General features: G+C 33.6%; 1 protein-coding gene across 3 annotated transcripts in view; it reads left to right on the top strand.

The window, feature by feature from the left end:
* The window catches only part of LOC118280641 (zinc finger protein rotund), a 174,574-nt gene that overhangs the window by 46,996 nt on the left and 102,369 nt on the right, over positions 1 to 25,209 (top strand). For 2 of the 3 annotated variants that reach the window (XM_050699389.1, XM_050699387.1), the window contains exons 3-4: positions 6,714 to 6,813; positions 7,063 to 7,190. In XM_050699389.1, coding sequence (XP_050555346.1) covers positions 6,714 to 6,813; positions 7,063 to 7,190 — 228 coding nt within the window. The remainder of the gene's footprint in view (positions 1 to 6,713; positions 6,814 to 7,062; positions 7,191 to 25,209) is intronic. The other variant, XM_050699388.1, reaches the window with a different exon arrangement.

The following is a 25,209-nucleotide window of genomic DNA, read 5'->3' as shown; positions in this document are numbered from 1 at the left end:
TGAAAATATTAACATTAAATGAAAAACTACCAGATATAAACGTAATACTGAAAACATAAATTTTAAAATAACCAACATGAAAAATATCCCGTCTACTCGTCGCTTCAATAAAAAAAAACATTAAAAAATAAAGAAAAACCATAAAAGCAGCCGTCTTGCGATGCGTTATCATTTTTATATGTTCACCCCTCCCCCACCACCTACAACCCTTTAAACACCCACCCCCCTCGATGCAAGCTCACACATACACACACTCACACATAAAACTTACTATAAATGGGTTAAAGAAAAATGTGTCTACCTGAAAACGTACGATGCTAGAGTTTTTTTATTCTTTTTACATTTTCTTTGCTATCCGCGATTCTCATATCGGCGATATAAAACTGAAAAATACATTTCCTATATGCATTTTAAAATCGCCCTTACACACAACGAAATAGAGATCAAAGTTCCATCAACGTACCCGAAAAAACAGAGCACCCATACATGAGTAGTTTGCTCGCATACACAAGGAACCGCGCCGTTTAGAAAAAAAATAAAATGCACACATATAAATTGCATGCAGCTCGAAAGGGATGCACTCAGAGTCATAAAATACTCACACAGACATAGAATCTGTCGCACACAGGCGTGGCGCGCCTCAAGTTGATCACCCACACATGTTTGGGGCTGTCCACACACACTCACACACGTGTGCGACTGAAGAAAACCTTGCATGTGTTGTAAAATGCTTTTCCTTGCAGCAACCTCACGGGAAGAGTTCCATAGCGAATACCTCGCGGTAAAGACTGCTCGTTCTCTACAATTTCTAAAATTTTCAAACTCAAAAGATATACTAAAAACTATGAAAAAAAAATATTGGAAACAATAACTTAAAAATAGTCGGGAGGCATTTTAATTTTAAAACTTGAATCGATCGGCCATGCCGGTGGTGCACCAAAAGAATTCTTAGCCCGTTTCGCGGCGTAAAAAACGCGATTGAAAAATTCGAAAAATGTGACAAAAAGAGCGCGTTTTTAAAGTAAAGTTGATAAAAAAAACTGAACCGTTTAATTGACTTCGCCATAGTTTACCGTCGTTCTTCAATAATAGATTATTTCTTAATTGAAAGTTTGATTGCACTTGTTAAGTCGGCTAGGCGACACGTGCATTAGTGATGTAAATGTGTTGGTTAATGAGTGTGTGTCTGTGTGCGTTTAGACTGTCTATGTGTTAAGTTTGCGTGTTGAAAAAATTTCGCGGCGTTTTCTTGTGACTTTTTAAAAATTTTTGTCTAATGATTGTAATTAGTGTGGTGTCTTGTGATTGTATGGGTTTGATCTTAATTCTTTTATTATTTTAATTTAAACAGTGTTTGGTTTTATTTTATTATTCATATTCTGTTTGATTCAGTTTTGTAATTGTAGACTTTAGTGCTATGATAATTACGTCTATATTTTTTTATTTCTATAATTAATTATACGTTTCTAATTTCTCTTTGATTTCTCTCTTATATTTTATGAATAACGTGACTTATATTATATTTATTCATTTTAAAATAATAATCAATCACTTTTAGTATACAGTATCGTGAATATTTATATAAAACTATACACTTATAATAATTTATAATCCAATATTTATTTATAAGTATAATTTATAATAATTATTTTCACTTCAAACATTTTTATTTTCATTCAAGGACGCTAATTTCATCTTAATTAACATAAAGTCTTATCTGACATACTTTTGCGAGCAATTTCATTTGTTATTCAGCTTAAATTAAAGTTCAAATTAGTTTGCAGAAAGAAAGCTGAGATAGGTATCATTATAACAAAGGAGTTACGTTGTACTTTAGTTTTTGTGGGCCAAGGACATTTTTGTACGGAGTATTTTTAGAGAGGTTTAGTCTTATACAATATTGTTGCTTAGAGAAAAGGGCTTTATAGACAAATAGTGTTCAAAAGAGTATCTGTATAATTTCATTAGAACTTAAAACGGGATATTTACCATGTTTATTAGTTATTATCCCGTCTCAAGTTCTACTGATATTACTAGTGACCATGTCAGTTTCAAAACTTATATGTATAATTTGTATTAGAATGAGTCTCTTGCAAATTCTTTTCTATAAAAGTCAAAGTCAAAATTATTTATTTCAAATAGACCAGGAAGGCACTTTTGAACGTCAAAGCAAATATTAAAATATTAAAAATGTCTGTCTGTCGGTCAGTCCTCTAGTGAAGCTATTTGCTCGTTCCAAAGTGTAGATTCCTATGGACAAGAACGAGCAAGAAACTCCATAGGTTACAGACAACTTTTTGGATTTTAATTATGTTGAGAGTGTAACATAGTGGAGAAGATAGAACAATGTTTTGTAATTCTTACTTCTCAAGAGGTTCTATTTCGTTCTAATTGGAATTACATATTTATATTTACCATTTAATAAGAATCATGATTAGACATGATAATTAAAAATCTATTTAGTCCGTCAATTAGGTAATGAAAAAATATTAGACACGTATTTTTCATTTTGTCACATCAGATCATATTTAGATAAAAAGAAGGATAGATTGGGAGTGGGAGCAAATAAGTAATTTCTACATATAAAATATATACCTAGAAGTGACGTCACGCGATATTACAAATCGATACATCCTGAAAAGTATTTGTTTGTGTAAGAAAATAAAAAATACGTGTCTAATGTTTTGAATTAATCTACAAGACGTACATTAAAATGAGTAATCTACCCTATTGTACTTTTCAGAAATCAAAAGAATCTACCTTATATGTATCATAAAGCACCGTCCCCTCTTTCCTTATTTTACTACTTGAGTATCCATCAAAAACGTATTTATGTCTAGGTGGACCTCTGACGACTCCCCATTCATATTAAAAAACCTATAAACCTCCTACACCTACTTAGCTTCTGTCTGAAATTTTCAACAGTAAGACAGGAGTTTTGTTCACATACATACATACATAACCTCACGCCTGTCTCCCATGGGGGTAGGCAGAGACAATGGGACGCCAATTGCTACGAATCTTACATTACATACCTCTTTCGCTTCATCAACAGTCATCAGTCTTTTGTTTACATACATACTTTCCTAAATTCAGAGAAAAGAAATTCTTATTGAAACTTACAGGAAAGAAAGATATGAATTCTAATTAGAACGATGAATTAGAATATTGAATATTAAATCACTTATTCAAAAATCTTATTAGAAAAGTTAAATATGTTTGTTTTAAAAGACTGTCCATCTGTTAAGTTGGCATTGCAGTCTTTTGAGTTAATATTTACATTTACTAGGAATACTCTTTATTTACAACTTAAAAATACCTTAAAAGGAGTAGTGTAGTAGTAAAAAATTAAATAAATAAATAAAAATTATCTTCGTACTCGTTCGCATCGCTGCCACTGTTTTAAAAGATAGATAATGATTTTGACGATTTTTTAAGTGACTGACGGATGTATGTTTGTGCGTGATTATCTCGCATTTGGCTGAACCGATTTTGATGCAGTATTAGCATAGTATATTTCAGACTTGAAGGAGAAGGTTTATTAAGGTATATTACCCGATTTCAAAATTGGAGGTGCACACATTTACACAATCATGTGTTGTAGTCGGTGTTTTTACAAGTAATTTGATATATTTTATGGTAAATTTTCACGTACATAAAATGAAAATGCCCTACTTGGCTGGGACACTTTTAAACCGTATTTTAAACAGCGCCATTAAATACATACCTGAAGGGTTACCTTCTCGATAAGTTTCAATTTCGACTAGGTTTTATTGATACCTGCGGCCAACAAAAAATTTACTTCATTCATTTGCGCTTCATCAACAGTCATCAGCCTTTTGTTCAAATACTTTCCTTAATTCAGAGAAAAGAAATTCTTATTGAAACTTACAGGAAAATAAAGATATGAATTCTAATTAGAACGATGAATTAGAATATTACATCTACTCTGATTCCTTATTAGAAAAGTTAAACATGTTTCTTTTAAAAGATGTAATCTCTTGAGGAAAGTTTTCAAAAAAATAGAGGCTTAAGTTTGAATATACATTTATTAAGTATTATCTCAAACTGATTTTGATGCGAAAGGGTTTTCTTTGTGCAAAAAGGGTTTTCAGACCTAAGAAGATTTTGGTATATTACCCGATTAATTGCACCACTGTGTTGATCCCGTTTTTTCAAATAATTTGTATATTTTATATCAAAATGCACTAACTTTTAACCTATTTTAAAAGCATTCATACATACACCTATAACATTTGACTTAATACCTGCGGCCAACAAAAAATACATTTGCGAAAATACGCTGAAACTTTTAGAGCACAAATCTCAACTAGTAAGAAATCTAGGTTTTTAGGTTACATCTACCTGACCTAGGTCTGTTTCTGAATGTACTCTCTTGAGGACGTTTTCTTTAAAATATTTTATTTATTATTCAATTTTCGAAAAAAAGGTTTTGTACTCAACAGTTACCACTATTAGCCTGTAAAATAGTACAAACAAAACGATTTTTTAAATACAAAAATAAAAACAAACTATACACTTTATTTTACAAATTATTTGAATTTCCTCAATTAGGCACATTTGCAGCGTCAAATTGAAGTAGCCGTCAGTCTATCCATCATTAAAACTAGGTGCTCGTGCCAACGTATATGAAAATATCGAATGGAGAAGAACGAGCAAGAAACTCCATCGTTACTCTTTTCAAAATAATGTTTTTTTTTTTACAATCTTTCTGATACATTATTTGTTTCTTCATTAGTATTATTCGATCTCCATATCAATCACAACAACACAAAAACAAAAGAAAAAAACTAACTATCACTCAAATATTAATATCAATCCAAAACCTTACCACCTTTTTACTTTTTCTATAACCTTAATGTAGCTAATATTCTAGACTTAGCCTTCCTCACGTGCCCTTTCAGACCACAAAATATTTTTAATTCAATGACCTAGATCCGAAAATAAAAACGAAACATTGATCCTCCATTTTGTTCTTTATTTCCGTTGACTTTTGACATTCGTGACGTCATCTGACATTTTACCGTGGTTCTCTTTTTTTAAATTCTATTTGTGTTCTGTTTTTGAGTTTGAATGGATGTGTGTGTGATGAATGGACTTTCTCAAAATAATATGTTATAAAAAAATCATGATTTGTTTTAAAAAAACCGTATTAAGTAATTTAAAAGACTTATAAATTACATAATGTCGTGAAAACTGTAAATAAATTGAATAATTCCGAATTAAATAATAATAATTAACAAACGCAAAACAAAATAATATTTTGCAAAACGGGCAAAGAAAACTAAACCAAAGAAACAAACTAACAAAGTTCAATTTTGATGCAGACACCTCCTACCCAACGATAGTTCCTATAATTACCTACATAATTACGAAGATATATTTATTTTTATTTTGAAAAAATATATAATAGACACTAGTGATAAATAGTGATATATTTATAAGTGATATAGTGCCAAGAATGTCAGTGACGATAACGAATTCAAATCTTTTTATGAAGAATCCAATGAACTTGCAAATGAAGAGAGAATTTGAAGATTTTAACACTGACGAAAACAAAATGGACCCTATTGATAGCAATAATTCTAGTGATGGTAACTCAGAATCGAGTGATTTAGAAAACAATGGTCCAAACGAGGATGCTACTGCTGCGTTGGATTACACTGAAAACGCACTTTCAATGCATCCAGTAGCTGATTTTATTAAGAAAGAATTCCTACCAGAATTCGACTTTAGTAATCCGTTTAGAAATCAGAATTTGGGATTCAAAGATGGATTCCAGAATACGCCTTTCTTGCTGCCAACTCAGTTGTACAAGAGTTTTCTGGCAAGTCTTGGGAAGAGGAGAAGGAATGTGGCTGAGTGCTATTCTCTGTATCCAAGGAATATGCTGTTTTCCAATGGTTTTGGACTGGAAGCTTCTGATGATGAAACTAATGGGGATCGAGTTACTGATTCGCCGGATGAGGTAATTTTAGGGAAGGATGCAGTGACACATTCTGATTCCGCTGATAGTTATACATACACCTCACAAAGTTTTGAATAGTAAAGCAATAAGTTTTCTAAATTCTAATAAGATTTTTTCTAATAAGACGTATTTAGTTATTGGACATGTTTCTAGGATCTTATACGACGTCTTGGCGTTTAGATATGTTCTAATATCTACCATGTTTTGGTGTAACCAATCCAACTTGTACATCTTTAAGATATATCGTCTGTACACGAATCTAGGTGTCATCAATCATAATCTGTTATATGAGTAGAAAATGTGTAAAAATTTAAATATGTCATATGCTCCACCGTAGGCCGCATCATCACTTACCATCAGGTGAGATAGCGGCCAAACGACCGACCCATTAAATGTAAAAAAAAAAAAATTAAAATATATATTTCAACTTCTCGTGGGGTTAGACAGGTCGAAACTGTCCTCTTTGAATTAGTTACCTGTAAGTTTAGCTGGTGGAAGGAGTGGAAATTCAGGATATTTAAAACTTAAAATTTGCATATTACCCTTCTTCTGTAGAAGAGGCTCACGGTCTAGTGGACTATCACGGACTGTTGTCCGTGATAGTCCATGATGTGTGATGATGATGACCGTCATCAACAACAGTTGACGATGATCATGATTTGGATATTTGTTACTGATCAGGTAATATCAACAGGTGACTAAACATAGTTTGGTATTGTTTCAGAAGGCGGGTGCATCTTCAGCGTTCGTGTGGAGTGGAGGGGGGGTCACAGGTGGTGGGGGGCAGGACCAGGCAGCCGCGCAGCCCGCCGCCGTGCCAACAGGTTCGATTCTTGACTATTTATTTTTAACATTATAGTTTTTGGGAAATTGGGTAAAAGCTCTTGAACTGCACAACCTAATATGGTAGGAAGATAATTCCTGATAACAGTCATCTTCAAAAAAATATTGGAGGTTCGCAATGTGACCTGTATGTATTTGTGTCCAAATTTATCTCGTGATTGACTGAGCCAAATTTAATGCAATTTTGAAAAAGTATTTATTCAGTATCCTCATAGTCATGGTGTTTCCAGGCACGTCAGGCGGCGGCGGTGCCCAGGGTCTGGTCCACTGGATGTCAGTGATGGCGGAACACATGGGAGGGGGACACCATGACCCCTCCCACTACGCACTGCCACCATGGAACAATGGAGGTGTTGATGTAAGTCCTAGCTCCTAGTTTTTTGTATTGACTTAGGATTCTTTCTAGGATTCTTCTAAAGGATTATTTCTAGATTTCTTCTAGGATTGTCTTGTTTTACTTTTTGAGTGCTTCAATTTTAGGTTTTAATTACTTATAAGGAAAGTTGCTTGTGGTATTTTGAAGGGTTGTCTTATAAGTGCGTTTCTTATTGGACTATTAAAACCTATTAGGAGATCCTACTCCTAATAGTATAGGTGCTCTGGTCGGCTAAATAAATTACCCATACAATTATGTGTGTCTTATAAACCAATTATTGTTGCTGTTAATGACTACAACAAGCAAATTATCTAAAGATAGAATTAACTATATTTAAACAAAGAATTTAACGATATTTTCATACATAGCTACTTCATTTTTACCTTATTAATATTTTACAGTGACATAAACGCGTCGAATGGCTCAATAATTTTAAAAACAACATAAAAAAATCCAAACAATAATTTTATCAATATAGGTACCATTCAATATTTGACAGGACATAAATTCATGTTCTTGTATAAATAATATATAAGCATTTGCATGTACACAAACAGCACATCGAGGTATAAATAACCAGTATAAACTGACCTTTGAATACGTAGAATAGTCCTATAAAGCGAGACCAAGATAAACTGGTTTTGTATAACAATCATTTGGATATATGCGTGTTAGTTAGTTTTAAATATTCATTAGTTTAGAATACCTCGGTCATGCACTATTAAGACTGACTAATAAGCATAAAAATATACTAAATGCTTTGCTGTGTTTTAAAATATTAGACTATAAATATCTATTGTTTCTCATTAAGTCTAATTAAAGAAACACTGACTGTGATTTTGCTAAAGTAATTTCAATCGGTAATAAAGCGCTAATAGTAATTTGTCGTTTACTATTTTCTGAGAAGAAATTTGATGATTGAATTTGAAGAGATTTGCTTGTCCACCAGAGATGTGCTATGCTACGTTGCTGTGGATGCGTTTGGCTTCCACTAATTATATTCATTGGTATACGTGTAAAAAATACTGTTTTGTAGCGTATTTACAGAAGATAAATTCATTTCATTTCATAAATACAATTAATTTCATTTCATAAATTCAATTAATTTCCATTTCAATACATTTCAAGTTAAAAAAAATGTGTTAGTTAGTCCATTTATCGAGAACGGCTATGGTCTATAAAACATCACGCTAAGACATATAAGAGCCAAGCAGAGTGAGTGAAACTGCGTGGGAGTAGTTAGTAGCAATATATTATCCTAACAATATTATAACTATCTTCAAGCATATTCTGCATTTAATGGTCGACTGAACAGTCGCATCTTACATCCGACTCCGACTTTATGCAAATAGTCTCGCGATTGCATTATAATCGCAGCAATTAGTAGCAGTCGCTCTTAATTGTTTTGATCGTTGTTTCTGCAATTGTTAGCTAATAATGATGATCTAGGATCGAATTTGCATAATACTGTTGTTCCTTGAATGGGTAGACAGGGCTAAATATACCTACAATTATTTACCTTTATTTTTTTGGATAATCATATAATGACTTTTCCTACCTTAGGTGAGGCGAGAGGGTGTCAGACTCTTACTGACAAAAACCATCCCTGTTCCTTCTCCTGCTTTGAGCGGAGTCACCGGTAACCTGTTACGTTGTTCGCAGCTCTGGATATCTATAGTGATATCTGACATTGTGCTATCACTTTTTCAAGTTAAATTATAATCTCTCTTCATCTTTATCAGCATATTATCACCTTCATTTGTATTGTTTTACTAGCTTCTGCCAACGGCTTTACCCGCATTCCAGATTTGGTATACAGACAGAGTATGAGCTGACTTGGGTGATAGAATTTTGATCCCAAAACGTGGGCAAAATCGCTCACAGAAGCTATTTCCATAAATAAAATCAATTGCTGTTCGACAATCTCACTGGAAACTCAAGTAAAGCCGCTGTACCGATTTGGCTAGTTTTGGTCTTGAATCAAAATTATCGGTTGGCAAGGGCAAATCTAAAAGCATGAACACCGTGAAAAAGATTTGAGGCTAGTTTGTAAAGAAAATTTATCTACGTTAAACTAGCAAGCAAATACAGGATACTAAAGAAAATATTAAATGTGAAAAAAATAAAACGTTACTCGAAAATTCCTCATTAAAAAAAACTGCTACCCACAATTTCTCAAGAGCGTCACTAAGATTTTTTCTCACGAATCTCAAAAATTTGCATACATAGCAACCCTGAGAAAAAAAAATAGAACATTATTAGACAAAAAAAAAAAGAAAAGGATTCGCGCATCGTATACTAAATAGACAAAACCTGTTTAACGATTCAAAACGCATCATTAGCAAATATTAAAAACCAACTTATATTAAACAACTCCTAAACTGCAATTAAACTCTTATCACATTGACATAAGATTCAAAATTGATTTCAACAACCGCATTATACTTTGTCAACCCTTTCTTAAGTGTAATTTTTTAAGAAACATCGCCTGCGGTGTCGCGTATGCAAATTTTTGGACAACCCTACTTTTGTTATAGCGTTACACTGAAGCGACAACCCTAGATATTATTTAAATTAGGAATCATATCTTGATATTTAATTTTCGATATTCAATTTTATTGCTTCGATTTAAGACTTATAATGGTATAAGTAGAATTTATTTTTGCAATTTAAGGTATGTTTTGCAATTTTGAATTTTATTTTGGTAGTGTGAAAGTGTAATTTTGAATGTAAGGTGTGAAGTGATTGATACTCATTATGATAAGTATGACGGATTAGGTAAATATAGCACTTATAGGGATTTAAATAAATTACATTTTTGATTAATTATTTCCTATCTATCTTGAGGTTGGAATAGGATCAAACATTGTTCTCATAGGTAATATATTTGCATAAAAACCCTGGGAATGTTCCTAGAAAATAGTTTTATACAGGGGGTAGTAAATGATGTTTCATTAATTTTTATTTTTTATGATGTTGGCGCTCTCGCTCTTTTTTTTTAAACTAAATAACTTAAAAATTAATACATTGAAATAAACTAAAATTATTTACTATTAACAAAGCACTTTAATTTTAAATGAAAATTTACCATTATCATACTCATGTTCACACAGGTTTTAATCCAAAAAAAAGTAATTTAGAGATCAAACCCACAATTGCCCACTTTTCAGTACTTTTGCTATGAGCTCTATTTAGGGGTTGAACCTATTACTGCATGGTGCATACCGGGCAATATTTCAGACCAAATGCGATAGGAATATTCAGAATTAAAAATAATAATTACCCGACTCGAGTATCAAACCGAAAGCCACATCCATGGCAGTCCAGCTCGAATTAATTAACCAATCAAAAACACTACACAATTTGTCTAAAAATAAACAAAACAAAAAAAACCAACGACAAATAGTTTGCAAAAAAGCCGTCGCTTGTCACACTCTTGCGCATACGTCAATCATGACGCTATCAGATAATCTTGATACTTTCCGATCAAATATTTTTTTATCAAGACTTGGTATACTTGACTACACTTCAAGTTAAACAAAACCAATATAAACTGACCCTCGAATGTACGTAAAGATCATACAAAGCAAGACCATGGTAAACTGGTTATGTATAACTTCATATATATGTACTGAATCACGCAAACCATCGCTTGGTTGCGCTTGAACACCTACCGATGCGCGAAAGTACATACAAATATCACTACATAGTATAAAACATAGTCGCTTTTTCTGTCTGTCCCTATGTATGCTTCTATCTTTAAAACTATGTGACGGATTTTGATGTGACTGTTTAAAGAGATAGAGTGATTCAAGAAGCAACTTTATGTTAAGCACGATATAGTAGAAGAACTGCCTCGTTGGTCGATTGGTTGTAAGTGCGACTGCCGGACAAGGTGTCTCGGGCAAAGTATTACTGAGCTTTTGTCGGTTTTTCGAAAATTTATCAATCGTAGCACAGAACTTGGAATTCTGCACAGTATAGTATATGGCAATAGGCTCACCCCCTATTTTTATTCTGTGGTATAATATAAAAATACTTTGATAAAACGAAAAAAAGTTTAGGAATGGGAGCAAATGCGTAATTTATACGTAAAAACGTACCTATAAGTGACGTCACGCGATATTTCAAACCAATATATTTATCTCCGAAAGTATTTGTGTCCGTAAGAAAATAAAAAATACGTGTCTAATATTTTAAAATAATCTACAAGACGGACATTGAAATAAAAATTAGTCAACTACCCTATTATCTATGGTTTAAATTGAGGAATTGTTTCCGTATAATGACATTGATTAAGTTATTAGGTTTCATTATAAAAAAAAATTAACTATTGCTTGATTGGTTGAGTAGTCAAAAGTGCGACTGCTGAGCGTGAAATCCTAGCATTGCAGCATTTGATGTCCGAATCGGACAGTGTATTTAATTTTTTGATGACTAAATTGTCAACGGTATCGAATCTGGAACTATCACAATTAAATTTTGACGGTGTTTTGTCAAAATCGCTGAACGAATTGGGATAAGAAATATTTTATTGATAGACCATAATTTGAGAACAATAAATGTCCAATATAACTGTTTATAACATTAAACATATACTTTTTTAAAAAAAAGGGAACCGCCTTCATTGTCCTTTTAAGTCAGACATTATCTAACCTTTTCCTAAGTCTCAAAAATACTAGGCTAACCCCCAAAAGGCCGGCAACGCACTTGTAATGCCTCTAATGTTTCGGGTGTCTATAGGCGGCGGCGCTTGCTCACCATCAGGTGATCCATCTACTCGTTTACCGGTTTATACCATAAAAAAGTCACCTACCGACGGTTCAAGAAACACCCTAGTCACAAAATCATATTTAAAAAAATATCACTTGTTCACTAACAAAGATATTTATAAGGAACAATAATGCATTTTAATTGTCATCTCAACAATACCTTACATCATTTCACACTACACAAAAACACATTGATATGTCAAATACGATAATAATAAATGTCAAAAAAAAAACGTTTTCGCCCTAACCAAAAGTCAATTTTTGAGATACAATAAAAAAAATGTCGATATATTATGTATATGTGTGTATTTTTGTATTATAAGTCGGTGAGAGAGTGCTAACGATATTTTGATGGCTGCCGTGAGCTTACAATATAATGAAATATTAAAAAAAAATATCGGTGTGTTCGAGTTGCATTCGGGGATATGGGATTCCGTAAAATTTTGGTGATTTTTTTATTTATCATAATGCATTTCTTAATCATAATGTGTAGTCTATACGTAGATAACTTACAATTAATAAAGTTAAAATAAAGTATTTAGGTACTAGGAATGATGACAGGGTATGAAAATCAAAAATCTATTAAGTCCGTCAGTTAGGCAATGAAAAAATATTAGACACGTATTTTTTTTTTAATTAGACATTAATTTTGTTATATTCTTACGGCAACAAATACTTTGGTATTTGCTCCCACTCCTAAACTTTAATTCGTTTTATCTAAGTATCTTATATGACAAAATAAAAAAATACATAATTTCAAACATTTATTCATAACCTAACTGACGGACTAAATAGTTTTTTTAATTATCATACCCCGCCATCATCCCTATTACCTACACCTAAATATTACATTCCAATACATAAAACATACACCACTAACAAACATTGAGGGGTTACAACAAAAATCCTACTTGAAAACCACAACACGTTTTCAAAAAAGGTTATTCACAGAAGAACCCTAAAAAATAAGAAAAAGTATGCAAGACTACTGTATTCCCGAAGGCAACAGGCGTTTTGTGTGGACAAAAAATTTTGGCAGACATAATACACAGCGCTAATGTTGAAGAATCACGCCCAGTGTCCATGATATTATAAGATTTGATTATTATTTATCTTAGTGTTATTCCCAAAGTATTGTTTTATTAATAGGGATGATGACTGGGTATGAAAATTAATAATCTATTTTTAGTTTCAATCAAATTAGTCTTTCAGTCAGGTATTGAAAAAATACTAGACACGTTTAATTTTTTTTTGTCTTATAAGATAACGATACTTAGATAAAAACGAATCAATGTTTAGGAGTGTGGGAAAATACCTCATTTCTACGTAAAAAGAAGTGACATCACGCGATATTTCAAATCTATATATTATCTTCGAATGTACGTATGTTTTAAAATAATCTACAAGACGGACATTTAAATAAAAACATGTCATCTACCATATTGTACTAACCATTGCTCAGCCAAATGATTTTAGTTTGATTATCATATAGGTGTGTTTTATTTCATGGACTTGCCTGTATGAAATTTATGTAAAAGGTCTTGTTTGCACGAGATTTCTATGTCAATCAAAGCATTATTTTCAATATACACATATTATAGGCGTGTGTAAGCAGCTTTGTGATAGCTGGGGGTAATATAATACGCCGTATATAAAATACATTTAATATGCGGTTCCCATAATTATTTCTAACACAAATCGAATAAATATCATAACCAAATCAATACATCAAATTAATAGACACAATCAAACAAATATTCTTAATAAACGTAACCAAAAACCAACCATAAATCATCATCAACCAAAATGAATAACCAAATATTTTAAACACAAAACAACCGATTAAACATTTCTCACAGGAATCTTCAAACAACCAGTCATCTGTCTGTAATTAGATTAATATTCGACATTCAAAAAAAGATATTAAATCAACCGTCAAATACTTAAATGTCTTAATTATGAAATGTCAAAATCAATTATTCACAAAAATGTATTCAAGTTTGAATAAGATGTATTCGCTAATCGTTTGTCAAAATCGCTTTAGGGTTATTCGGAATGAATGGTTGCCGACAATTGGGCACCCCTTATTGTTTCGTCGGTTAAAACGATTAGTTGAGACTGTTGAAAATCGATTTTGGACGTTGATTGAGATGAATTCCGAGTTGGTAATCGATTTTTTTTTTTACTTGTCATAGTTTCGCTATTTGGATTGTGTAGTTCGATTGATAAATATTAGGTTTGGGATTTCTATGTTTCATCTGAATTTTTATAAATGCAATTTTCAGTTTACACTTTTTTATACCAATATAAATTGCGTATTCCTTTTTAAAAGGCCGACAATGCATCTGTGACTTTTCTGGACTTGCGGGTGAACATGAACGGCGCTGATCGCTTACCATCAGGTGATCCGGCTGCTTGTTTGCCTCTTATTACCCTTTAAAACTGAACAACCTGTAATTACGATGCGTACAAAAATCAGTTTAAGTAATTGAGATGAATAAAGGAGGATGTTAATCATGGTCCCACTTCCAATAGCTTGTCTAATATCATTGGATAGGTAATTTTTAAGCTGAATAAAAGTTAGTGTAGTGCCAAGTTCGAAATCTTAGTCCGTTCAGAGTTATCCTTTAAGCATACAAAACATACTTTTCTAAGATAAATTCATATAAAAAACAACATTATTTTGTCTACGTATTATTATTAATGGTAGTAGTATTAGGCGCTAAAAACTTAGTACATAGGTACAATACCTAGGTATTACTTTATCTAGAAAAATACGAAACTCTTTTGTGAGCCCCTTGTATTTCATATGTATTGTTCGGCTTTCCTTTCTCTAAAAGCCTTACTAAAGTAAGCCTTAGTATAAGAACTTTGTACTAGAAAAGAATTGTATGAAATAAAATAATCTTCATTGTACTTATAACATAACCTTTATCTATTTTTCTACGTCGAAAACTTAAAAATGGTTTAGACGTATTACCCCCATTTTTTAGGGGGAAAATCATCCAATGTATTCTTTTGCCTTGGGTGAGACGAGAGGGAGTTTCAAAATCGTACTGACTAATGGCGCATTTACATTAGTCGGTTAGACCGTATTCGGCTGCAGGCCGTATTCGGTCACCAACTAATATAAACAGGTATTCGTTTGGCCGTATTAATTCGGTTTCTGTTAAACCGAATGCGGCCGCCGCCTTCGGTGACCGACCTACGACCGACCTAATGTAAACGCGCCATAAAATCATCCCGTTCCTACTCCTGCTCTTCACGCCGGAGCCCCGGTTGGCTGCGGCTCCGGGTCAGGTAATCAGACCTACTGAGCCCCACCTGTGGTGGTCTGATGGATTTTTGAGGCGTGTGGTACTGGTCTGGTTCTGTTCGTCAGCGAGCTACCCTTGCTTGCCATCCGCAGACCCACACATGTATTACCCCTGAAAAATAGTTTTAAATAATGTGATACAGAAATTTTATCTAGAATCATAATTACCAATTTACTGTAGTAACGAAAGTAGCTTTTTGTCCAAAATCAAAACTCATATTTAGGAAGTAATCGCCAGCAAAGACAGCAAGTAATCACGGGTGTAAAAAATATACATACCTATTAATATCAATTAAAATATCATAAAAAACTACAAAGAACTATACAAGAAAACAATTCACATTATTCATAATAATCAATTTCTTTTTAAACTACATACCTAATACACAGGGTGTTATGAATGTTCATATCTCACACAAAGGTTGTTCCCAAAGAAATTTACGCTTGATTTTGCACGAATTAACCCTTTTGTTAGGAAGATAATCTTTATTTAGTCATCCAGGTGTGCTACTAAGTTGTACCATCACGCCTCCTTGCGTAGAGGACTGCCAGAGGCCATTTGTAATGCGCTTAATTGAGTTTGGTACGAAAAGTGAATCTAATTGAAGTTGTGTGAGAAAGTATGCAGATTAATATTTTTTTTATAAATATAAAAAAATAGTGTAGAGGTTTATTTGCCAAAGCGTTTTAGGCCAAGTATTAAAATTACTATTGTAGGTACATAGTATACATCAACAACCTATAAGTAAGTGCCCATTGCTGAACACAGGCCTCTTGTCACACGGAGAAGGTTTGAGCATTAATTAAAGTTTTTTTATAAAATAACCCAGAAATCTAGCAGACGGGAGATATAATTCATGGCGAGAGCTATGTTTCAGCACGAATGGGCCGGTTCGACCGAAGTGATGCAACGGCCTCGCAGAAAACTGACGTAGAATAACGCAACCCCAACCCAACACCCAAAAGGCCAGCAAAGCTCTTGTAACGCCTTTGGTGTCATGGGCAGCGGCGATTGCTTACCATCGATACGTCTGCTCCGTTAGCGGCTTATAAACGAGAGGCTCCTCCAAAGCCAAAATGGATCAAAATTTATATCTCAATACGCAATACCAACACCAATCTCAAAATTCAAAGCCTATCCAACCATAGCCTCTCTCGTAAAGCACAATAAAGTTAATAGCTATGTCACAATCATCACACACACTAGGGTGACCAAAAACAAAGCGACCACATTGAACTAAGTACGGGGAACGGTGGCTACAATTTTGACAGCAAGGAGACCGGTCCGAGAAGATTAATGGTGGTTCTACTCATCGCTGTAATGACGCCCCCGCCGCTTCGTCTAATGACATACAGTGTAGGGTGACTGTGCTGTTGATTTTTTGAGGATATTTTCTTTAGTTTTTTGTTTGGTGGTTGTTTTATAGTGTGATGTAGATTTGGTGATTCAGTAATATGAATTTGTTTAGTTATCTTTGAATGATTTGACAGTGTTAGTATGAGTGTGTGCTTATTTAAGATTAAATAACGATTAAATTAATTGATTTAGTAGCCTCACTAGAGGACTGACCGACAGACAGACATTTTGTGTTTATTTTTTAATATTGTAATATTTGCTTCGACGTTCAAAAGTGCCTTCTCGGTCTATATGAAATAAATAATTTTGACTTTGACTTTGATTGATATCTGGTTTCTTCAAACTCATATAAGAGTATACATGAACATCCAAATAATAATGACAAATACTTACTTTACTTAACAATTCTTTCAAAATCAAAAACAAAAGCATTATTTCTTCCCATCTTTGCACTTCTCATCACAACACCACAAAATCCAAACCAGGACAGTCCAACACTGAAAGCAACGTGTGGCCACCACCAAAACATCCTTGGTTAATGTCTCAACCGTAGAAAAAAGCCTGGCATGTTTATCTTGGATGGGACGCAGCGTCGTTGCGAATTGCCCCTGTCCCGAAATTCGGTCCCTAATCGATTTTCCTTCGGATGAGACTAATTCGCTGAATTAATCGTGGACACCCTTGTGTATGGCTAATTTCCTTGTTTATTGTTAATGATAATAGTTTTGTATTGTTTTATTGTGTGTTCTTTGTTTCGTTGTTATTTTCTTTTTTTTTATTGGGATTTTAATCTAATTTTCGTTGTGGCTTAATGGTTTTGTTGGTAGATTCGATTAAGTTGAGCAAAATTGGGTTTTGATTTCAAAATTCTTGGTAGTATTATGGAGGCTGTGTCACTAGAGACTGTTGCTATACCATGACCTCTTATAATTGGGTGAAATATCATGCTATGTGCCTAATTGATAGGCTACAACCAATAGGCTTAGGTATAGGAGCTGCTTCAAAACTTAAGCATTACTTACCCTACGGTCACGGTAATCGGTAGTATATGTAGTAGTATGTATACAACATTAATTTCTTAGTTCTCTCTCTTCTCTCAGATTTAAGGGATTTTAAAAATAACCATTGGTAGATAATATTGTGTCGGATATCCAAGCAAGCACTTGACGAGAGATTGACAAAAACCGAATGTGAAATAATATATCACAAGTTAACTCATTAGCAATTTTTTTAAACGTCCACATTATGATTTTCTCCTGTTTCGTGGGTGCGTCGACACCCAGACCCGAAACAACAATTTGTGGATCACACAAAGAGTTGCTTCGTACGGGAATCAAACTTGTCACGCGGCAGCCCAGCCACTGCACCAACCGTGCAGTCGAACAAATTCCTTGCGATATAATAATATTATGCATTAACCTACACAAAACTATAAAACAAAAATACATATAAAACTGAAACTTAGAACAAACTTCAATACTCTACAACATACAACTACATAGCAAGGCAATCCTAACTTGCTAAAAGTATACTAATAAAAAAGTTTGTCCGTCCATTTATTGCTCGTGCGGGCAATATATCGGTTTGTCTGTTCGTCACCAACTTTGTTCGTACAAGACCCTAGGGTATTTAGCCATAAAACTGTGTTAACTACGAGTAAACCAGAGGTATGGAAACAGTGAAATAATTGTAGGTGAGGACTGAGTATTGTGATTTCTGGGGTTCGGATTCTGTGTCGATCAAATGTATCTACTATTATTAATATTGACCATGTTGAGTGTTAAGTTTCCTGATGTTTCCTAATGGGTATAACCTGGGTGACTTCAAGGCCCGAGTGAATAGGTTCCTTATGGGCAGACGTGTTCTATCGTAGGCCGCATCATCACTTACCACCAGGCGAGGTAGGGGCGAAACATCGACCCATCAAATTAAAAAAATAAAAAAGGCACATTATGCAAATTTAATTGGAGTATAACTAAAAGAATTTCAATAATGTCTATATTTAAGAAATCAAATTGAAAAATATTGTGTAAACTTTGAATTTTAATTCCAAATTGCATGACTATGATATTTACCAGTGTCTCAATATTACAATACTGTACAGGCACGGAACAATACTTTTTGTTCCGTGCCTGTACAGAGAGTTGTTGAGAGCGAGAATCGAACCACCCGAAGCCGAGTCAAGTCCCCGGCTAAGGCGCCAACCAAAAACTCATATTTCATCAAAAGAAACAATAATCCCAAACATTATTGATTTTTAAAAGACTTTTTTTTTGTATTTTCGCATAAAAAATATTATAGCACATAATTTCTATCGTCGCCGTCGCATAAACAATTTTGATACTTTAATAAATAATCTGACAATACAATATTATGATGTTATGGACAAAAGATATAGTTTATCGCTATATATTATGGGTACATAAATTCTGAGGTCTATAGTATTTGGCGTTATTTGTAAAGGGGTGACTGAACTGTCTTAGGGGGTTGCTTTTGATACTTCTTTAAGTATAACTGTGTAGTTGGATGGTGAAGTCTTGGTACTTGCTTGGTAAGGGTGAAATTTTGAGTGTCGTCTTATATTTTTTTATTATGTGTTGTATACTGATCATGGGCCATGATGCATTTACCCTAGTAATGTAGTGTATGATTTTTGAGAATATTTTAACATAAAACAGCAACTGATAGACTGCAATTTTAAATTAATTAAAATGCGACACACCTAAAGTTATATTAATATTAACTTTTACACATCGTTTTTAATTTTTCACAACTTATACCAACAAAAATCGTTTTTAAGTTGGTATTTTGTAACACAAAAACTAACATTTAATTCTAAACCATACCAATGCCCAATTAACTTAAAAATTACAATTCGCTACACAACTCTATCCTAGCAAAGATGCAAGTATCAATACTAGATGCAACTATACAAAACAATAAATTACCTGTCCTGTCATACGTTTCTCATACGACAACAGTTTTAAACGAAAGGGTGCAACCGCTACATTTTTTCTTTTATTTTTTTTTCTTAATTTTTTTTTCACCTAACTGTATTTGTCACCATGCATCGATTTTTTTTTTACTAAGAAGATTTTGAAGTTGCAAAGTCTTTGTCGATTTTTTTTATTTTTTTTTCTTCTTTGGTTTAGAAGTATAATTACTGGTGCTCGAACAGTCAATGGGGATTAGTAGGATTATGTTTGTTAGCGATTTTATGGTGCTTTGTGAGAGAAAAATGTTTAGTGAAGATTCTTTTTTAATTTTGTTATCCGGGTTTATGAGGTGAGATGAGTATTTTACTGTTAATTAAGATATTGTCTGTACTTGAATATTATCCAATAAAATTAAATTATGATTTCTTTTTCCGGCTTTATACCACTTAATAAAGCATATATTTTTATATTTGCTTTGGTTTATCCATTTATTTGTGTTAATAATTCTCTGTTTTCTAAAATTATAAATGTGAAAGTTTGTTTGGATGTTTGGATATTTGTCCGTCAATCACGCTAAAACTACTGAACGGATTGTGATGAAATTTAGTAAACAAATAGGGTATGAGCTGACTTGGATGATAGGATACTTTTTATCCCACGAAAACGCGGGCAAAGCCAATTTAGTAGTAGTAGTTACTGATTTTTTTATATTTGACTGGTTTGGAAAATGGCAATCAGAAATGAATATCTTCTTAGTTTAAAGGCGTTATAATAATGTACATTACTTCAGCAAACTCCTTCAAAGAAATAACAACCATGAATTTATACATTTCTCCAGTTCGGAAATGTAGGAAAATGTCGCGCCGAAGTGTTTGGTCCATCCATCTTAGGGCGCAGACAGACCGACTAACAACGACTCATCTCGTTAATTTAGTTTCACCGTGTGCACACAGCCTTAAGCAGTTTTCGTTCAGTTTCCTTGTTTCTAAAATAAATGTTTATTAGGGGATAGGTAGAGATGCAAGTGGTTGTTGATATTTTTCTTGAAAATGATTACTTTATTAATGGGTGTTTTTGCGTTTAAATAAATATAACAGAATATATTTACTACATTATTTTTTTGTAGGAACTACTTTTTTGCCAGGTGTAAGTGGTTTTGTATTCTTTTCCTTTATTATTATTATTTTGTTACTCAAATTATAACATAAATAAAGAACTTGAAAAACATAACTTTAAAACCACACACGCGCCAACCTCCACAAAACACCCCCGAAAAATTTTATAAGACACATCAATTAGACAAAAATAAAAAAAAGAAACACCCGGCCCCTTCGCCCCGGATAATCCGGGTGTGATCCACAAAGGCGGGTAATCTTCACGACTTATCTGTCAACGTCACCGGCAGACATGTGCGATCGTTATCGCGACGTTGATGCGGTGTTAGTGCGAGGTTCTGATGGTCTCTGAACCAGATCAATGATTATAAACGCTGCGATTTCGCTGGGTAGTGTGAAAGACCTTTTTTTTAATAGGACTTTATTCAATTTAGGTCAAGCTGTAACGAAATAGGTAATAAAATGTAAGAATTTTACATGTACTTTTAATTATTATATCATTCTGAAACTTGGCAATAGTACCCTAATGATGACTAATTTTTATTGTAATGTCCGTCTTGTAGATTATTTGAAGATATTCGAGACATATTTTTTATTTTCTCATGAAAACAAATAGTTCCGAAGATATATCATCCCACTCTTAATCTTTAAATCATAGACAATCCCAGAAAGAGTATGTTAATTGTGCTTAGCATTTTAAAATCGAAATCTCGAATATTCGTTAATAAACTCGAGACAAACTTGAAATCTTTTACACAACAGTAGTTTTATTAAAACTTAATCAAAAAGGTTTCACAAAATCTTAACAAAACTACTCTTAAGTCTCCTAAATATATAAAATACAAAAATTCCCATAGTCAATATAAAGGGGCGTTACCCTGCTCGTGACGTAGACTGATGGGTAGCGAGTTCACGTCCCGTGCGTGACAATGCTGATGATAGAAAGTTGGGGAACAAAGATCTTTATTTACATAAATTCTGTTTTTGATAGTTAAGTGAAATTATGTTATAATTGTAGGCTGAAAATAGTCAGTTAAGAATAATTTTGAAAATATCAGAGTTAACAGACATAGCTACTGATATTTTTTTTTTTACTCTCTATCTTTTAAACTACGATCGCCACCTTTTTTGCCAATCGTATAGATTAATGAAAAACTACCGTATGTCCGTATTCAAGAGGCACATATTAATTTTATAAAGAATAGAATAGAATTGTTCTGCATCGACTAACCTTTGCCCATGTAAACTTTACCCTTAGTTTTGTAACTATAGTATCATTTTCGCGTGCACAAAAGATTAAATAAATAAAATAGAAATTGACGAATTATCGTGAAAATTATATCGTTACTAACCTACTGAATCAATTTGAAACAAATTATTATGGGATCAAATTTCAGCTAATCCACGTAGACCAAAAAAAAATCTCGCAAATCGGACTATAAACCTCAAAGTAATCGGTGTACATACATAGAAAAAAATCTTACCAACCGAATTGAGAACCTCCTTCTTTTCACTAAGTCGGTTAAAACTACTGACTTAGCGAAATCCTAATACCTCATAATCTCGTGAAATCTAGTGGATTGAAGATAAATAGCGAAAGTGGGGTAGGCAGAGCTAACGATGACAGTGTGGCAAGACGATTGGCTATCAATCACACACACCCACTAGTGACTGTACACATTGTGGGACTGTGTATGTGTGGGTATTTTTTTTTTTAAGTGTTGAATTGCTTGTTTTAAAGTGAGGGTGTTGTGTTTGTATCGCGTGTTGGGTTATGTTTAATTGATAATAATTGTTTTGCAATTTTCTTGAATCTGGGCTGTGCTTAGAGATAGTATCCATTTTTTTTTTTCATCTAGTAGTTTATTTTAAAACATTAGACACGTATTTTTTTCTTTTACAATATAAGTGGCAAAACAAATAAAACCTAATTAAATTCATTGAAAAGATATATCGATTTCAATGATTATTTATTGCTCTTCAAAGAAACTATATAAAAAAAAAACTATAATAACAACACAGAAAAACACCTCTACACACACGAAAACCATAACCGTCTAGACATTGCAGCTGTAACAGCCAAACATAGTAGATTGAGTTCAATTTCCGGGTTGAACAAAACAAATACACTTACAATAATAACATTTATTTCTCACTTTTCGATTTTGCCATTCTTCAAGTTTAGAAATGTTTCTTTGTTATAAGGCTCACTCCTTTTTACATGGCACTCATAACATAACTGATGTTCTTGCAATTAGAGTCAACAGTCTTTTTTTGAGAGGGAAAAATCATCCAATGACTTCTCTCGCCAGGGCGAGGCGAGAGGGAGTGTAAGACTCTTACTGACTAAAACCACCCCGTTTCTACTCCTGCTTGTCGAGCCGGAGCCCCGGTAAATCCGCTAGGCAGTCCGCAACTCCAGATCAGGCATCAGCCCTACTGAGCCCCTTAAAAATAAGCTTGAAGCAGTTGAACCTGACTGCTATAAGCAGTCCGTATATGACGTCTCCTAGCTTGTTCTTCCGATACCTACCCACGGAAAGTGTAGCGGTGGTGATAAATTACTCTGCCGTAACCAAACGTCTTATGTAAAGATTTCGTATGTAAATATTATGGTTAAGATGTAAAGAAACTATAAAACTCTTCCATTTTACTGCAATGCAGAAGAATTTTGTAAGTATACGTAATAAATTGAAGTTCTGGTTGTAAGCGGTTGCTGGAAGAAATGTCTTAGAAAAATATGTAGGCAGAACTGTAATAGGTACAGTTTTAACTGTTAGTTTAACTTGGTTAAAGAGTTTATTGAGTTAAATGTAATATTGGGTGGTCGTGAAAGTTCTTGGATTCGGTACCCTGTTCAATACATACATACATAACCTCATGTCTGTCTTCCATGAGGGTAGGCCTACACTGGCAGAGACAATGGAACGCCAATTACTACGATTCTTAGATGCATGCTTGAAAGAAGATTTGAGAAAGATACGTACAAGGTGGATATGAATGGGGCCGTCGGTAGAGAGGGTGGTTTTTAGTCAGTAACACTCCTTCCCGCCTCGCCCAAGGCGAGAGAAGGCATTGGATGATTTTCCCCCTCAAAAAAAGTACTCTACACACTGTTATGCTTTGATTCGTTTCATCTAAGTAATGTTATCATGTATTGTGTACATGACAAAATTAAAAATACATGTTTAATACTTTTCATTATCTAACAGACGGACTAAATAGATTTTGAATTTTCATACCCCATCATCATCCCTATTTCAAAATATTGCCAAAAGGTCCCATACAGTGTACGAGCATACAGATAATCAGCTACTTCCTGCACGGTGCGCGGTTCCCGAGACGCGCGGTGACAAATGGACGAACACCGCAAATTGAGTTTAGATGCCCGCAGACGTTTTAACGTTTAATCATTCCACAATTCAGGACATTTTCTTTATTTTCAGTAAAACGTAACAGTATTTGTGATTTTTCATGATCTTTTCAGCGACTGTTGATGGATTAAAAAGTTATCTTTCTTTTCTTTTTCTATTTTGCTTTATTTTGTTTTGTTTTCTTCATTGTTTTAGTGTGTTTAGTGACTAAGGTGTCTTAAGTTCGTACGGTTTCCCTGCCTAATGTCTTGAGAAATATAGGTGTGATCATTCATTCTGTGTTTTACTATTGAATTACTAGTTAATTAAGTCTTAATCAATTTTCTCCTGTATCATGAGTCCGTACACAATTTCACATACATCACATCACTCATACACTCAATAATAACATTTTTAAATTTATAAATTCAATACGTTACCATACGAAAAAAGTAAATAACTAAATACCAATTTATTTTCATATATCAAATTTTAAGCGTAGTCATGCTTCAGCACGAATGGGCCGGCTCGACCGGAGTGATACCACGGCCTCACAGAAAATCGACGTAATCAACGCTTGCGTTGTGTTTCGTTTTGTGCCTGTGAACCCTTAAATTCCTAACCCCCAAAAGGCCGGCAACGCACTTGTAACGCCTCTGGTGTTTCCGGTGTCCTTGGGCGGCAGCGATTGCTTACCATCAGGTGATGCGTCTACTAGTTTACCGGCTTATACCATACTAAAAATACATACATACATACTTGCAAATAAATCGACAATATAAAACAATCAACTGAAACATTAAAACAAAAGGCATTCCTGAAAAGAACTAACTGAATGAATTACTAGACTGAACTACCTGAAATAACACCCTACCTTTATCTACAAAAATTCAAAGTCTAGCCTTCCCCTAAAGTTTCAGGTTGCATAGATACCCTAGATTTAGTGTAACGCCCTGAAATTCAGGACCTAACATAAAATTCTGCTGTTATTGATTATCTATACAATGTTATTTCTACTGACAGCATAATATTTTACTACCCAAGACACCCACACATGAATACGTCGACATACGTACACGTATTTTCACTCACACATGTACAAGTACGTGTGTGTATAGTGTCCATGTGTGTGTTAAGAAAAATACTCGTGTC

This window comes from Spodoptera frugiperda, chromosome 16 (genome assembly GCF_023101765.2).
Source record: "Spodoptera frugiperda isolate SF20-4 chromosome 16, AGI-APGP_CSIRO_Sfru_2.0, whole genome shotgun sequence".
Taxonomy (NCBI): domain Eukaryota; kingdom Metazoa; phylum Arthropoda; class Insecta; order Lepidoptera; family Noctuidae; genus Spodoptera; species Spodoptera frugiperda.
The sequence above is the reverse complement of the archived record's forward strand: the minus strand, read 5'-3'. Positions and strand labels throughout refer to the sequence as shown.